At 35.6% G+C, this 18,257-nt stretch overlaps 1 protein-coding gene across 1 annotated transcript in view; it reads right to left on the bottom strand.

Annotated features, from left to right (window-relative positions):
• Positions 1-18,257, bottom strand: part of EYS (eyes shut homolog) — a 1,404,981-nt gene that overhangs the window by 933,795 nt on the left and 452,929 nt on the right. Inside the window, exon 13 of the mRNA XM_070074646.1 lies at positions 7,144-7,256. Within this exon, the coding sequence (XP_069930747.1) occupies positions 7,144-7,256 (113 nt within the window). The remainder of the gene's footprint in view (positions 1-7,143; positions 7,257-18,257) is intronic.

Here is an 18,257-nt window from a genome sequence, read left to right as displayed (position 1 = left end):
ATTCCTTGGGTTGCACTGCAGAATATTGTCCCTATGTTGCTCAGGGGTGTTTAGAACACATATCCCCATTGTTCATGGTGAAACTATTCCTAAGAACCGATCAAACGTTTTTTGTCTTTCCTAGTGAGTATTGCATTTTTACATTCTCATGAGAAGTTTTGAGCAATCCCTCAGGGTAGGTTTATACAATGAGGTACAAATTAACTTTTAGCACTTTCAAAGAATCCTTCCTAATCCTTAGGAAGAAGTCCTAAGTAATCTTTCCTCCCTTGAGAACATTCTCCTAATGACTGTTTACTCAGGGTTTGCCAACTACCCTATTGCATTATATTTAATATTACTACCACAGTGTTCTATTTAATATCTTTCATATCCTCATCATAGATTTTCCTGCATTTTTAACACATTACTGACTTATTTTCCAATATATCATTGTCTCTTCTGTAGCTAAATGGTTTATTTGAATGAAAAGATAATACTAATTATTTTTTATGTTATTTTCAGGATCTGCACAGAGTAGTGCTCAATATACATATCAAAAAAAAAACCTCAGATTACACATTAAAAGGATCATTAGTGCTGTGTTTTCTTAAGTCTCTCCTTTTTCCCTAATTTAAGAATGGAGTGTGTTCATGTATTTCTTCATAAATTTTTCAAATAGTTTGTTATTGTGAATGTTCAGTGGATATGCTTTTAGTAATTTATATCAGCAAATTGAACTCCAACAAAAATAAATGTTAAAACCAAAAAGTATATTTAAGAAGGAAATATGAATATTGTCTAAGAATTGTAACTTCGCTTACTTATTTTCTAGGGACAATAGCCATTAATTATTTAATAGGGTGGTTCATAGTATATTGAACATCATAAATATTTAGTAAATATTTATTAGTAATATTGATTGTATGTCACAAGGAAACAAACACAGGAACCACACATGAACACCAAATTCAATAGTCTATTTTGCTATTCAGTATCTTACTTTCGAGATTTATTTTGAAGATGGCATTCAAAATTATTGGCTGTAAACTACCTAGAACTCAGATCAGTTTTTCTTGTTCATAAAATCATTCTATTTTTCATTTTTGTTTAATATAACTATAGCTCTTGTAGTATTTAAATATCTGTGTTTTAGTTTTTGAATGCAATCAACACTTCTATTGACTGCTATTATTTGCAAAATGCAATAAGCCTGAACCATTGGTAGCCATGGGTTAATATATGGATCAATCTTGCTTGGTAGAAATTCATTTACTGAGGAAGAAATGAGCAATTCTGATCACATTAAGAAAAGGATGATTTTTTTTCTTGAATTTTTTATCAAGTATAGGACAGTCGATAAATTTTGTTCCGCCACTTAAATTCTTTCACAGAGCGTTTGAATTCAGAATCATGCAAGTGCATTCACCTTGTTTTGATTCACTTTAGCAATTGGATCTGCTAAAAAGAATAATCTACATTAATTATCAGCTTGTCAGAAATTGTCAGAGCTTCAAATATTAAGAAAAACCTGAGAGTTCAAGTCTTTCATGTTACCTTCCAAAAATTAATTCTCAGAAATAAAGAAGAAAGCTCTCAATCTCTCTACTCAGCAGGGGCTATTTGCTTCCCAAATTATTCTTCACCATAAAACCAAAAATAATTGTAGTAATACTAATCTTCTCTAATCCTGTAAGCATGTAGCTGAATTAACACTATTGTATGACATTCTAATTAGCAAGCACTTATAAAATAGCTTAAACAAAAGTAATATGGAAAGAAAACATTTTTTTGAAGGTTGTTAGAGTTAGAGCAAAGTTCAGGTTAACATAAATTGCTACCACAAGGCTTAATAGTTTGCATAATGTTCTGTTGTTTCATGTTAAGTCAGACTCTAACGCTTGCATATTTCCAACAATTTCAGTCATTGTAATGGTTTATAGGATTTCATTTGTTACTGTATCAGGTGGAACACATATGTAAGATATTTATAATTTCTGATTCCCTATTAAAATGGAATATCTAATTGTTAGCCAAATTAATCGCTTTAAAAAATTCCATGGGGAATTCTAGGTGCATTGGAAAAATAGAACTATCCAAAGTGAGATATTTGAAAAGTCTCATATAAATAAATAAACCTATTTATAAAAGCCAGATTAAAAACCATAAATGAAAGAAAATTCATATATATTTTTATTAAATATAAACAAAATTCTTTCTGTTTTTTAAAAACATTTACTTATTTATTTATTTGAAAGGCAGAAGAACAGAAAGAAACGGAGATATAGAGAAAGAGAAATTTTCTTTCCATTGGTTTTTTCCCTCAATAGCCTACAACAGTAAGAGCTGGGCCATCTGAAGCCAGGAGCTAAGAATTCCATCTGGATCTCCCACGTAAGTGGCAGGGATCCAAGTATTTGGACCATCATCTGCTGCCTGCTAAGGATCATTCATAGGAAGCTATATCGGAGTCAGAGGCAATACCAATGCCCAAACACTTCACTGTAGGATAGGGGTCTCCCAAATGGGGGCTTACTCTTCTGCAACACAATGCCCAACCCAATTATTTCATTTTTAAAACAACCATGACATTTCTGTGTTCTTATTTAGCATTTAAGAAATTTGGAAGTCATCGCTCTTATCGATAAAAAGAAGGTTGAACAAACTGAAAGATAACATACTTCATGGGTCTTTCAGAGAATTGCAATCACAGGGAAAACGGCTGTTGTAAACACTGAAGAGACTATCAGGCAGATACAGAGAATCATAGTTTAGCAGAGCAAAAGTTCAGGAATAAACTTACGCTGTAGCTGGAGCCAGTACCATTGTAGGAAAACCAAATATAATTGATGCAATGCTGGAAGCTCAGTGTGAGTAAGCTTGAGAATTAAATCTCCAGGGGGCTCCGTCTTGGTGATCTCCTACACTTTCATGAATTTTTACCTTTAGGAGTTTTGCCAGATTCTCACAGTGAAGCCTGAAGAAAAATACCCTTGTGCTTGCTTCCAGCAAGGGAAAGAGAGCAGCTGCTTTGAAATGCAGATGCTCCTTGCCTTGCAGTGGGTTTACATCTGGATAAACCCATCACAAATTGAAAATATCCGAAGTTGAAATGCATTAGCTACACCTAACCTACCCAACATCCTAGCAACACAGTGCAATGTACAGGATGTTTGTTTACTCTTGTTCTTGTGGGTGGACAAGGAGCTGTGCTCACTGGGACTGTCCAGCATTAAAAGACTGTATTGTACCATATGTCACCAGGCCAGGAGAAGATCAAAATTAAAAATGCCAAGTAAAATCTCCATCGAATGCATATTATTCTCTCACAAGCATAAACTTGAAAAATCTGAAGTGAAAGCATCATAAGACATAGGACCATGTGTATGTTAAGAACGTTCGGTTCTTAACAAGTCCTGTCCTCAAGGGAAACCACTTCACCAGATCCTTGTTGGCACACCAGGAGGAGAAATTCCTAACTCCAGAACCTAATAGCTTTGCTGTCTCCATGAAAGGGAAAGGGTGCTGAAAAGCACAAAGGGCATTCACAGACCAGAGGCAAAGGCTCATTAAATGATTGGGACTACTGAAATCTTCCTCCACCCCACCTCACCCACTCTACTATGGATATTTATTTAAACAGGTCTCATTTATAATTTCAAAGAATTACTACTGAAGAACTGCACATCTCAGACCTTAATTCAAGAATTCTAAAACAAAACATAAAGACATTGGAGGATATAAAATATGAATAAAGGGGAATTTTAGTATCTGACACCTATAGCTACAGCAAAGAGCTAACTCTTAGCCAGGCTAACTCTTAGCCAGAGGATTCTTTATCCCAGTTTCTTTTTCAGATTTAAATATAAAATTATAAGGCATACTAAAAGCCAACAACAAAAATCAATTTGAACAAACAGTACAAGCATCAAAATCTGATTCAGCTGTGGCAGATATGTTGCACTTTCCTAAAATGGGATTTTAAACAACTATGATGAATATGCTGAGAGCTCTACTAAACCAGCTTCAACAATGATGACCAAAACCACAATACATGTTTTGTGCGCTGTGCTCTTAGGAACACAACAAAGTCCAGTGTCATCACTGCCCTTCTAGGGCTCACATTCTACCGCAGTAGACATTGAAATAAGCAGTGTTACACCAGAATACGACAACTGATACAATGTTCAAACTCCTCCCTTGTATTCTAGTGCTAAAATTAAGGATTACTTCTCTGAGTGTCAACCCTTCACTTTGCCCATTATTGATGCTAGTCTACTCTACTTGCACTTTACTCTTGTTCCTAATGCAAATCATTGTACTCTTATTCTAATCCTTCTGTTTCATGTCTCAGCTTCTATATCTTTCTGTGAGTGGCGTACATTTTATAAATATGCAGGCAGGATACTAGTGAAATTGAACATTCCCCATAGTTGTGATTTTTTAATATCCCAATTATATTCAAGATTAGGGGGATAGGGATAAAAAGAGTTTAAAAGACAAATTTCCAACAATTTTATGCATTTGTCATGTCGGTTTTCAAAGCATATTTGTCATACATAATTTTATTTCAGTATTTGTAAGTTTAACTTGATACTAACAGACTTTGAAATGATTCATATTTTGAAAATTTTCTTTGATTTTCTTATATGTCAGTACAATACTTTGCATTCTATTTGTATTAATAATTTACATACTGTTTTCCAAGTTGGAAATTTAAGATTTAATTGAAATTCTCTATGTAATGCTATAACACTGGTATGTAAAACATTTCAGTGCTGAATTTTTTAATGAAACGTTTCCTCTTTTATCTACTCATTTTAGAACATAGCTAATGTGTTAACAAAGTTGAATCCACCTTACCTCTTTGCAGTTTCCTAGATATTATCACTACTATAGAAAGCATTTTTGTTTTCAGTACTTAAGAGAGTGATTATAAGATTATGCAGTTTAAATAATTCAGTAAATACCTCTCTAAGTATATTAAATCTGTAAAGCCCCTTCCTAAATAGTGCATTTGTAGTTTTATAAAGCTATTTTTAAGATACTTACATTTTCAACATATACAAATAAATATTTATCCTCCAGATATGATTTTTTGTTAAAAAAGAAATCCAGCATTAATAGATTCATATTTCAAATATTGAATGAAATGTGAAACTGTATTAACCATTTAAAATAATTTTAGGGATTTGGGTATTAAATTATTTGTATTTATAAAACATATCATCCATATGAAATGGTAATCATATAAAATAAAAGCATGCACAGGGCTTTTATTTTCTAAGTCATTTAGATTTCCATGCATCAGGATCTATCTGGTAGACTATATTAAATAAAGGAGATATCTCAGTCTTCATTTCCTTTCTACTGACTCTTTTGATATTGGAATTTGGCCCCCTAATATATATACGAAATGTGGCCCCTTCAAGTTCCCCAGAATATATGCTATCGGAATTTGGGGTGTCATATGATATCACCATATGCTCTTTAATAAATCCCCAATATTAATACGCCCAAGTGGGTTCTTGCCTAATATTTAGAGAAGAATTCTGAATACCGGCATAAATGAACGAGGCAGCATGGTATATTTTAAGCTTTTATTCAGTGCAAAAGATGCACAGGAGAGTGAGAGCTTTATCTAAGAGGGGGGGTAGATCTGGGTCCATACTGAGCACCAGGAACCAGCTACGTAGAAGAGCATCTAGGCCAGGAAGCATAAGGCCAGTTGGTCTGAAGGCCACATGCCCTGTAGGCGCAGGGCTACAGCCAGCCCCCTCCTGGCAAGAGGTCAGGGTGAGGAAAAGGAGGAAAGGTGGAGACACACCAGGTCCCAGGCTTTTAGTCCACTTCCAAAGGGGAGTGGTTAATTAACCTGATTGGCCGGTGGGCACTCAGGTCTGGCAGGTAGGGGCATGAGGTCACACAGAGGCGTGGTGAAGGTGTGGTCTTCCAGCTCACAAACCTAATCAATTTTAACCTGTATGCCTGTCTACTTCACTTTGAGGAAGTCATTATTGTTGTAATATGAGGGGCCAGAAAATTAACTTCTTGGCACCAAGTAACTTCCATACACAGGTTTCAGAGTACATGGAATTCTTTCTCAGAAATCCATACTACTGGAATCACTAAGAGAAAATTCTCCCCATTGGGCAAAATCAGAATTGAAGAATTCTCAGAGAAAGGAAAATAGTTCTGTTTTAGCTCCTCTGCATACTTCCAGGACAGGCTACTCCTAGGATTACCATTTAAAAAGGAAGAACTCTTGACTTAAGCACAGGCCCTTCCACAATTTCTTTCTCAAATTACTCAGATTACTTTGTTTTGTGACAGGCATTGGACATTTTCTGTTCAGTTTGTTTCCCACTTACAGATAGCTCTGCTAGTTGTTTCTCTTTTTGATTTTCTAGGTTTGAGAATTTCTAGCTCCATCCTCATCTACGCATCCTTTTTAAACATTGACTAGTCTCTCATTTCCTTTAAGTTTGATTTGTTAATCCTGTATTGGATCACCTAATGTATGCCCCTTTCTACTTACTTAGCCTTAATCTTGGTTGTGAGTAGCTTATCATTGATTGCAAAGAAATACATCAAAATTTGTGATAGCACAATAATGCCAACTGGTATTCCCTTACTATTCTTATGTGCATTTGTGTGCAGCAGGTGGCTTAGAAAATGAATTGTTGTCAAAGCTAAGTTTTAATAGAGACATTTGTACCAAGAAAAGTTTGTTCTAGTGTTAATGTAAGTTCCAACCAATTCAAATTTTCTGGGAAAGCAGATTTATTCTGCTTGGACATACAATACTCAGAGTCCAACTCTGGAAGTAGTGCTATATCCTTGAGCAATAAAGTACTGCCAACACCTGGAAGTATTAAGTAAATCCTCTACTGGCATCCTCCTCCCAAATATATTAAAATGTTAAATGATAATACATTAAGTTACTTAGTACAGATCAATTCGTCAGAATGCTCTTCTCCTGAAAGTAGGCCTGAGAGTACAGTTGTTGAATGAATCAGAATAAGGGGATGCAAACACAAGTATAGCATGTATAGACAGAGAAAATGAAAGCACCAAGCTTAACTCATCTAACTTTATTTTTTACCATACAATATTCTATTATTTATTGCATTTCAAAGACAATGAAAAAAATCAACAAATTACCACAGATTCTGATGTGTAGAAATACGATGAGCCAGGTTCATCTTTGTATATTGCAGTACATGAGTTGTCAATGCATTCATATACTTCTTTCTCACAGTGATGTCCAGACCACCCTGTAAACAAAGTCACAAAGCAGATACTCAATTTTTGATGATAATGATGACCATGATGACGACGATGATGATGAAGACTGTCATGATGATGATGTTGATGACTGTAACAACTTTTACTTATTGGCTCTTACTGTTGACTACAATTATACTAGGTATAACAAATTATTTTGGTTTATCTTTGATATTTTACCTTAAAATTATAATACTATACCTATTTAGTTCACATGAAAATTAAACTCAAAGAAGATAAATAATTTTCTATAAAACCATGCAGCTACTTATAAATGAAACCAAGTGAATGTAGGATAAAGTTTCAACTTTTACTTGTGTGCCATTCAAAATTATGTATTCAAATATTTTTACTTATTTTATTCAAAATAAATACATGGATGGAAATGGAATAAACAGACTTCATAATTCCTTTTAATATAAATCTTGAATTCAAAGTAAAGCAACTACTACAGATATCTAGATATGCAATGTTTCTTGCAATACTTGCAGTACCTTACATTTGGTATTTCTTAAGCATTTGACCACCAAGTGTAAGAATTCTCTTTAATCATGATAATCTAATTTTCATGCTTAAATATAGTTTTAGTTTGTGTATTCTGTCTTTTGCTAGCATTTCACCATTTTTATAATCAACCTAGCAGCTGATATTGCTAATCTATACAAGAGAACATCCCAGATATGGTTTACTTGGTATATAATTGGAATTATTTTTATCTTTATTTTTAAATTTTATTTCAGGAATATAAACTTCATGCATTTCATATATACAAATGTGGGAAAATAGTGATTTTTCCCACCCTATCTCCTCCCACCCATAATCCCATCCTTCTTCCTCCTCCCTTTCTCATTCCCATTTTTATATTTTACAAAGATCTATTTTCAGTTAACTTTATACTCATAAGATTAACCCTACATTATGTAGAGTTCAACAAATAGTATGCAGAAACAAAACAAACAAACAAAAACATTGTTCCTCAACAGTCAAGAAAAGGACTGTTCAAAATCATTTAATCATTGCATCACAACTGGCAACATTTATACTTAATGAAATAAGCCAGTCCCCAAAAAGACAAATGCCATATGTTCTCTCTGAGTTGTAGTAACTAATGGAGTACCTAAAAGGTAATCTATAGGTGTGAAATTGACACTTTGCGGCATGATGATTTTGAACAGCTCTTTTCTTCACTGCTGAGGAAATGTTGCTTTTAAAAACCACTGATACTTTCCCATGAAACAAGCATCTCTGATGAATCTTAACATGTGTAACATACTACAACACCTTGTTAACCACTCTACCTAAAGACAACAGGCCTTTAGGGGCAGCTCTCATACCTCACTGACAATGCCTATTATATAATTACAACATTTTAACATTTCTTTCTTTATCTTTTATATATTTAGCAGAATTTAATCTGCACCATGGCTAGTGAGAATTGCTATTTCTGTTCCTAATTAACAATGTAGGTCTATTGTTCTTTTGTGATAAATTAGAAGAGAAATAGATAAATATTCTGGATGCCAAGAAATCATTTAATAAAATATTGCATTATAAGAAGAAAATAAAGACACAAGTTTAAATACTTGGAAATGTTGAGATCAAAATTCAAGGTAGATGCCATAAGACTAAATTTAACATATCTTTGTTCAGGGTTCTTTCTACTTTCCAAAACCTTTTGATATGTTGAGATGATTCTGTACATATTGCAAGTACAAAATACATAAAGGGTGACACCGAGAAAATACTTTTGCAGGACTTATAAAATGCCATTATAACCATTCACATGGTTGAATTTAACAAACATACTGTTGAGCATAAAAGTAAGAAATACTAGCATTCTGAAAACTATTTTTATGAAAGTCAAATACACAAAAAATTCAGTAACATTTCCTATAGATAAATACAAATATAGCAAAACTCTGAGGAATTAAGAGAGAATGTTGAATATAAAAATCACAAAAGATATTTCATGGTGACAGGATATGAATATACACTGGGAGGAATATAGAAGAAGCTAGAATTATTACTGATACTTTATCCCTCAAGGGAAATGGTAGGTACACATATGTTTATCATAGTCAATATAGTCAATGTATAATATAATACATATTATTATATAATATTTATAATTTTTAAATTTTATCTTACTTGTTTGAAATGCGAAGATACAGAGATGGCAATGAAGGAGAGAGAGGTAGAGAAAGACAGCTTTCATCTGCTGGTTTATTCTCCATTTGCCTGAAATAGTCAGAGCTGGGCCAGGCCAAAGCCAGGAGCCTGGAACTCCAACCAAGTCTCCCACTTGACAAAAGGGACCCAAGTACTAGAGCCATCACCTGCTGCATCCTGGGGTGTGTATTAGCAGGAAGACGGAATTGGGAACAAAGTACGGACTCAAAACCAGGCACTTTGATGTGGGATGCAGACATCACAAGAAGTGTCTTAATGCCAAGTGATTACCCTTGTAATGCATTTTTTGAATGGATAATATGTTCCAGTGTACATTTTAAACAACTGTAATAAGGCAGTTTTTCTCATTTCTAATGCTATGAAGAACATGGTAGAACTTTAAGCGATAAGACAAAATTGAAAAATAAATTGCACTGTTTAAAAACAGACAAGAAAGACACTATTCTACTGTACTAATTATAATAGGAGACAGAAACTTTTGCAATAGGGGAGATAAATTGAATTCAATTCCACTAAAATAAATCAGAATAGGAGGATTTTTCAACACTTAGGTGAGCTAAGGGAAAAATACCAAACAAGGTTTGTGTAAGGCTGTCTGGCTTGCTAACTGTCTGATTGAAGTTAGACTCCTACTCTCCGACAGAAACTTGGAGAGAGGGGTACTACCTACTTTTGAATTACCCTTGAAAGGTCTGATGCTTGTAGGTCATTGGGAATGATACCTCTTAGTTGCCAAAATGACAAGAGACTGGGAGAAGTTCTACATCTCAAAGGGACAAAGAACTTGCAGTTAGTTTTCTTAAGTTCAGAGTTACAAGGAGAGGACAGAGGTCTATAGTGAGAAGGAATCCTGTCTAAAGTCAGTCAAGCTTGGTCAAAAGTCACAACCTAGAAGAGAAACTAAGTTAGGGGCAGGCATTGTGACATAGTGGGTAAAGCAACTGCCTGCTATGCCGGCAAATTATATGGGTGCTGGTTCAAGTTCAACTTGCTCCACTATCCCTTTCTGGTTCCCTACTAATGGCCTGGGAAAGACAGCAGAGGATGAAACACTTATTTGGGCTTTTGCACCCCTGTGGGGGATCCAGAAGAAGCTCCTCCTTCCTGGGTTCAGTGTGGTCCAGACCTGGCTGTTGTAACCATTTGGGGAGTGAAACAATGGATGGATGATCTCTATTTCTGTCTCTTCTTTTTTTTTTTTTTTTTTTTTTTTTTTTTTTTGACTGGCAGAGTGGATAGTGAGAGAGAGAGACAGAGAGAAAGGTCTTCCTTCTGCCGTTGGTTCACCCTTCAATGGCCGCCGCTGCAGCCGGCGCACCGCGCTGATCCGAAGGCAGGAGCCAGGTGCTTCTCCTGGTCTCCCATAGGGTACAGGGCCCAAGCACTTGGACCATCCTCCACTGAACTCCCTGGCCACAACAGAGAGCTGGCCTGGAAGAGGGGCAACCGGGACAGAATCCGGCGCCCTGACCGGGACTAGAACCCAGTGTGCCAGCGCTGCTAGGTGGAGGATTAGCCTATTGAGCTGCGGCGCCGGTTCTATCTCTTCTTATCTCTCTCTCTCTCTCTCTCTGTGTGTGTGTGTGTGTAACTCTGCCTATAAAATAAGTAAAATTGAGTTTTTAAAGATTAATTTATTTATGTGAGAGGCAGAGTTACTAACAGAGAGGGAGAGACAGAAAGAAATGTTTTCCATACACTGGTTCCCTCCCAAAATGGCCAAATGGCTGGAGCTAGACTGATCTAAAGCCAGGAGCCAGGAGCTTCTTCTGGGTCTCCCATGTGGGTGCAGGAGCACAAGCACTTGGGCCATCTTCCACTGCTTTCCTCAGGCCATAAGCAGAGAGGCGGATTGGAACTGGAGCAACTGGGACTTGAACTGGCACCCATATGGATGCTGGTATTGCAGGTGGCAGCTTTCCCTGCTATGCCACAGTGCTGGCCACAGTAAAATAAATTTTGAAAATAAGTTAGCCACTGATCAGCATAAAGAAGAGAAACCAGTAGGTATTTAAACAAAACAGGGCCTTAATAATAGAATTAAATGTTCAGAGAAACAAGGGCCATAGGAGCAACTCCAAGTACATTCTTTGAGATACTCCCTCAGTCAGATTAAAAAGAAGACACATAAAGGTCACCATTAGGATGACTGAGCCTAACAACCAATTGTGTCAATCCAGGGAAACTGGATTATTAAGGAACTACTATACACCCTGTGTCTCTCCGCACCCTGAAGCCAGCCACTGAACACAAATTGCAGTCTGATTGACACTTCTGCCAGGACTACCATTAAATACACACAGTCAGTGACTTCATGATGAGATCTGCAGCAAAAACACCACATATCACTAAGACCTTCTTTATTAGAATAAATTGCTAAGACATCCAGAAAGGTGTCCTTCAGAGCCACTAGATTTAGGTATGTTTATTAGTCATGGAGCATAATTATATTCACAAACTCTGCTGTCAGGGAGTATGGATGTATTTTTATTTTACTTTGTTTCCTTTTTCAATATTTTTTGCCTCTGCAGTACAGGAAACTAAAATAGACAGAAATGAATGTGGAGTGCCAATCATATTCATCAAAAAACCAGAAATAAGTGAAATGAATAGCTAGGTGGGACAAGATGATAATAAGAAATGAGGACCAGATGAATGAATTTATTTATTTTTTATTTTTTTAAAAAAATGTTTTTTTTAAATTTTTAAGAGGTCCAATAGAGTTCATAGATACCCTTCTTTTTTTCCAAAATAAACCTTTAATTTAATGAATACAAACTTTATGCATTTCATAAAGACAATTTTAGGAATACAGTGATTCTTCCCATCATACGCACCCTCCCACTCACTCTCCCACCCCTCCTCCTCCTCCTCCCTCTCCCATTCCCAGTCCTATTCTCCACTAAGATTCATTTTTGATTAACACTCACTATATACTAAGTAAAGAGTTCAACAATTTGCATGTAAAGAAAAAGAAAAACTGTTCCTCAACAGTCGAGATAAGGGCTGTTCAAAGACATTGCATCTTGAAGACAATTTCACTTCTTGTTTTTTTCTTAAATTTAACTGACATTAAAGTAGCACCCAAGAATGATAACACAATTCTTTGAAAACAAAGGTCCTGCATGGGAAGTTAGTGCACAGAGACTCCTTTTGTTAATTTAACAATTAACACTTATGTATGATGTCAGTGACTATTTGTGGCTCTTCACATGAGATACCTAGGCTATGGGAGCCTTTTAAATCCACAAACTCCATCAGTATTTAGACAAGGTCATAAGCTGAGTGGAAGTTCTCTCCTCCCTTCAGAAAAAAAGTACCTCCTTCTTTGATGACCACTTCTTTCCACTGGGGTCTCATCCATCAAGGTCCTCCATGTAGGACATTTTTTGCCACGGTGTCTTGACTTTCCATACCTGAAATGCTCTCATGGGCTTTGCAATCAGACAAGGATGACTTAAGGGCTGATTCTGAGGTCAGAGTGCTATGTAAAGAGATTGTCATTCTATGAGTCTGCTGTGTGGACTTCTTCCATGTTGGAGCATTTACTCTTTATAATTCTATTATTACCACTTAATCCTAACTATATGATCACTTTAACACTTAAGCTGGTATTTTTACCACCCAGTTTAAGGGGTTTTGGGGTCCTATGTCAACTTTTTTTTTTTTTTTTTTTGATAGGCAGAGTGGACAGCGAGAGAGAGAGAGTCAGAATAAAAAGTCTTCCTTTTACCATTGGTTCACCCTCCAATGGCTGTTGCAACCGGCGCACTCTGCTGATCCGAAGCCAGGAGCCAGGTGCTTCCTCCTGGTCTCCCATGTAGGTGCAGGGCCCAAGGATTTGGGCCATCCTCCACTGCACTCCCTGGCCACAGCAGAGAGCTGGCCTGGAAGAGGGGCAACCGGGACAGAATCTGGCGCCCCGACCAGGACTAGAACCCGGTGTGCCAGTGTTGCAAGGCGGGGGATTAGCCTATTGAGCCGTGGCACCGGCCCCTATGTCAACTTTTAAACCGCACTTAGAAATAAGTCCATAGGAATGTATGCAGAACTATACAACTTTAGAGTTACAAACTTCAAACACTTCAGAATTACAACTTTAGGAACATGGTCATTCTTCCCACCTTGTCTACCCTCCCACGCATATTCTCACCCCTCTTCCTCCTCCCTCTCTGATACACACTGTTATTTTTTACTGATATCTATTTTCAACTGACTTTACATACATATGTTTAACTATATGTTAACTAAAGTGTTCAACAAATAGTATTAAAAAAAAAAAAAAACTATTCCTCAACAGTCAAGACAAAGGCTGTGTTCAAGTCATTACTTCTCAAAGTGTCAATTTCACTTCTACAAATTGCCTTTTAGGTTCTCTGTTAGTTATCACAGGTCAAAGAGAACACACGATATTTTTCCCTTTGGGACTGGTTTATTCCACCAAGTATGTTTTCCAGATTCATCCATTTTGTTGCAAATGAATGGATTCCATTTTTTTTTTTTTTTTTTTTTTTTTTTGCTGCTGTGTAGTATTCTATGTCGCCCTTTTGGATTTCCTCTTTGAAAAATATCTGTTTAAGTATTTTGCCCATTTTTTTCATTGAGTTGTTTGTTTTGTTGCTGTTGAGTTTCTTGATCTCTTTATATTTTCTGATTATGAACATTATTAGTTGCATAGCTTAAAAATAATTTCTCCCATTCTGTCAATTTCCTCTTCACTTCCCTGAATGTTTCTTTTTCAGTACAGAAGCTTCTCAATTTGTGAATTTTGGCTTTGATTGCTTGTGCCGCTGGGGTCTTCTCTAAGAACTCTGCCTGTGCCCATGTCTGCAGGGTTTCCCCAATGTTCTCTAAAAATTTGATGGTATTGGGTTGTAGATTTAGGTCTTTAATTCATTTTCAGTGGATTTTTTTGTAAAGTATACAGTAGGGATCTTGCTTCATACTTCTGCATGTGGAAATCCAGTTTTCCCAGCACCATTTGTTGAAGAGACTGTCCTTGCTCCAGAGATTGATTTTAACTCCTTTGTCAAACATAAGCTGGTTGTAGATGATTAGGTTGATTTCTGGCATTCTATTCTGGTCCATTGGTCTATCCATTTGTTTTTATACCAGTACAGGTTATTTTGATTATAATTGAACTATAGTATGTCTTGAATCTGGTATTGTAATGTATCCAGCTTTGTTTATGTTGTATAAGATTACTTTAGCTACTCAGGTTCTCCTGTGTTTCCATATGATTTTTTATCATTTTTTCTGTATTTTTATCATTTATCATTTTTTTCTGTATCTGAGAAGAATGTCCTTGATATTTTCATTGGTATCACATTGAATCTGTAAATTGCTTTCAGAAGTATGGAGATTTTGATGATATTGATTCTTCCAATCCACAAATATGGAAGATTTTTTTCCATTTTTTTGTATCTTCTATTTTTTTCTTGAATGTTTTATAATTCCCATCAGAAATTTTTGACATCCTTGGTTAAATTTATACCAAGGTTTTTGTGTTTTCTTGCAGCTATTGTGAATGAGATTGATTTCAAGGTTTTTTTTCTCAGCCATGGCATTTTGTGTGTATAAAAAGGCTAATGATTTTTGTGTATTGATTTTATATCCTGCTATTTTACCAAATACTTTTATGAGTTCCAGTAGTCTCTCAGTAGAGTCTTTTGGGCCCCCTATACATAGAATCATATCATTTGCAAATAGGGATAGTTTGACTTCATCTTTTCTAATCTGAATCCTTTTGATTTCTTTTTCTGGCCTGATGACTCTGGCTAAAATTTCTAGGACTATACTGAATAGCAATGGTGAGAGTGGGCATCCTTGACTGGTTCTGGATCTCAATGGGAATGCTTCCAATTTCTACCCATTCAATAGGTCACTGGCCATGGGTTTGTCATAAATTGCCTTGATTGTGTTAGGGAATGCTCTTTCCATACCCAGTTTGCTTAGAGTTTTCATAATGAAAGGGTGTTGCTTTTTATCGAAAGATTTCTCTGCCTCTATTGAGATAATCATATAATATTTGTTCTTCAGTTTGTCAGAGTGATGTATCAACATTGATTGATTTGCAAATGTTGAACCATTCCAGCACACCAAAGATAAATCCTTCTTGGTCGGGGTAAATGATCTTTCTGATAAGTTGTTGGATTCGATTGGTTAGAATTTTTTTTGAGGATTTTTGTGTCTATGTTCATCAGGGAAATTGGTCTGTAGTTCTCTTTCTCTGTTGCATGCTTTTCAAGTTTAGGAATTAAAGTATGCTGGCATCATAGAAAGAATTTGAGAGGATTCCTTAGCTTTCAATTGTGTTGGATAGCTTGAGAAGAATTGGAGTTTGTTCTTTGTTGAATGTCTGGTAGAATTCAGCAGTGAAGCTATCCCATGTGGGCTTTTCTTTGTTGGGAGGGTCTTTATTACTGATTTAATTTCTATCTTGGTTATGGTTCAGTTTAGGTTTTCTAGTCTTCATGGATCAAGTTAGATAGGTTGTTTGTGTCCAGGAATCCATCCATTTTTTTCTAGATTTCCCAGTTTGTTGACATACAGCTCTTTGTAGTAATTTCTAATGATACTTTTTATTTCTGTGGTGTCTGTTGTTACAATTCTTTTTTCACCTCTAACATTTTAATTTTGTTCTTATCTGTTCTTTTTTTGCTTAGTTGGGCCAACTGTGTGTCAATTTTTTTTGTTTTTTCAAAAAATCAGCTCTTAATTTTGCTGATCTGTATTTTTTTGTTTCAATTTTTTAAATTTCTCCTCTAATTTTATATTTTCTTTTCTCCCACTAGTTTTGCATTTGGTTTGCTGTTGCTTTTCTAGGTTCCTGAAAAGCACTGATAATTCACTTCTTCGGTGCCTTTCCAATTTCTTGATAGAGGCACTAATTGCTATAAACTGTCCTCTTAACACTGCTTTTGTTGTATACCATAAGTTTGGATATGCTAAATTGTCATCTTCATTTGTTTCCAGAAATTTTTTTATTTCTCTTTTGATTTCTTCAATGATCATTCAGGAGCATGTTGTTCAGTCTCCATCTGTTTGCATATATTCTAGAGATTCTTGAGTTGCTGATTTCCAGGTTCATTCTACTATGGTCCAAAAAGATTCATGGTATAATTTTGATTTTTTTTTTATTTGCTGAGACTTGCTTTGTTGCTTAGCATGAGGGCAATCCTAGAGAAAGTTCCATGCACTGGTGAGAAGAATGTGTATCCTGTGGCTGTAGGATGGAAAGTTCTGTAGTTACCTGTTAGGTCCATTAGTCTATAGTGTCAGTTAAGTCAGTTGTTTCCTTGCTGATGTTCTGTCTGGTTGATCTGTTCATTGCTGAAAGTAGGGTATTGAAATCCCCCATTACTATTGTATTGGATTCTATGTCTACCTTTATATCCCTTAACATTTCTTTTAAATAGCCAGGTGCTCTGTAATTAGGTGCATATACAGTTATAATAGCTACATTTTCCTGTTGAATTGAACCCCTAATCATTACATAGTGCCCTTCCTTGTCTCTTTTAACAGTTTTTGTGTTAAAGTCTATTTTAGCTGGTATTAGGATGGGTACAACAGCTCTTCTTTGGTTTCTGTCAGCATGGAATATCTTTTTCCATCCTTTCACTTTCAGTCTATGTGCATCTTTTTTGGTGAGGTGTGCTTCTTGTAGGCAGCAAATAGATTGGTCTTATTTTTTAATTCATTCAGCCAGTCTGTGTCTTTTTACTGGAGAGATAAAAACATTTACATTCAAGGTGCCTAATGATAAATAACAAATTTGCTCTGCCATTTTCCCATAAATATTCCTTATTTTTTACTTTGTATTTCCTTTGTACTTTTCCTGGGAGATTTTTTGCCTTTATCCTCTTTCATAGTGATAACCATGTTTCTGTGTTTCTGAGTGTAGCACATCTTTAAGCAACTTTTGCAAGGTTGGACAGGTGGTGAGAAATTCTTTCAATTTCTGTTTGTTATGGAAGGTCATTATTTCACCTTCATTCATAAATGAGAGCTTTTCAGGGTACAGTGTCCTGGGTTGACAGTTTTTTCCTCTTAAAAGTTGGACTATATCTTGCCATTTTCTCCTCACCTGTAGGATTTCTGATGAGAAATCCACTGCAAATCTAATTGGAGATCCTTTAAAAGTAATCTGGCATTTCTCTCATGCACATTTTTGAATATTTTCTTTATGTTTTACTGTGGAGAGTTTTATTACAATGTGCTGTTGTGAAGATCTTTTCTGGTCATATCTGTTAGGCGTTCTATGTGCTTCCTGTCCTTAGATGTCCCTTTCTCCAAATTAGGAAAATTTTCCAATATTATTTCACTAAAAATGCCTTCTAATACTCTCTCTCTTTCCACACCTTCAGGAAATCCTAGAACCTTTATGTTGGGTTGTTTGATAGTATCTGTGGATTCCCACCAGTGTTTTTTTAGTTTTCTAATTTCTTCTTCTTGTTTTTGGTGTGGCTGTATAATTTCCTATGATTTGTCTTCTGAGATAGATATTCTTTCTTCTGCTTCACTGATTCTGCTGTTAAGGCTTTCCACTGCATTTATTATTAGTTCTATTGAATCCTTCATTTCCTAGATTTCATTTTGACTTCTCTTTAAGTTCTCAATTTCATAGGAGAAATTTTCTTTCATGTCAAGTATGGATCTAATTTGATTGTGTATTTCCTTGTGATTACTTCTAAATAAACCTATGATCAATTTTTTTGAATTCCATTTCTATCATTTATCAATATCTTCATTTTCATTATCTAGTATTGAAGTGTAGTATTCTTTTGGGTGTGTCTTTTTGT

Source organism: Oryctolagus cuniculus, chromosome 5 (genome assembly GCF_964237555.1).
Source record: "Oryctolagus cuniculus chromosome 5, mOryCun1.1, whole genome shotgun sequence".
Classification (NCBI taxonomy): domain Eukaryota; kingdom Metazoa; phylum Chordata; class Mammalia; order Lagomorpha; family Leporidae; genus Oryctolagus; species Oryctolagus cuniculus.
Note: the sequence above shows the minus strand (reverse complement) of the source record. Positions and strands in the feature narration are given on the sequence as shown.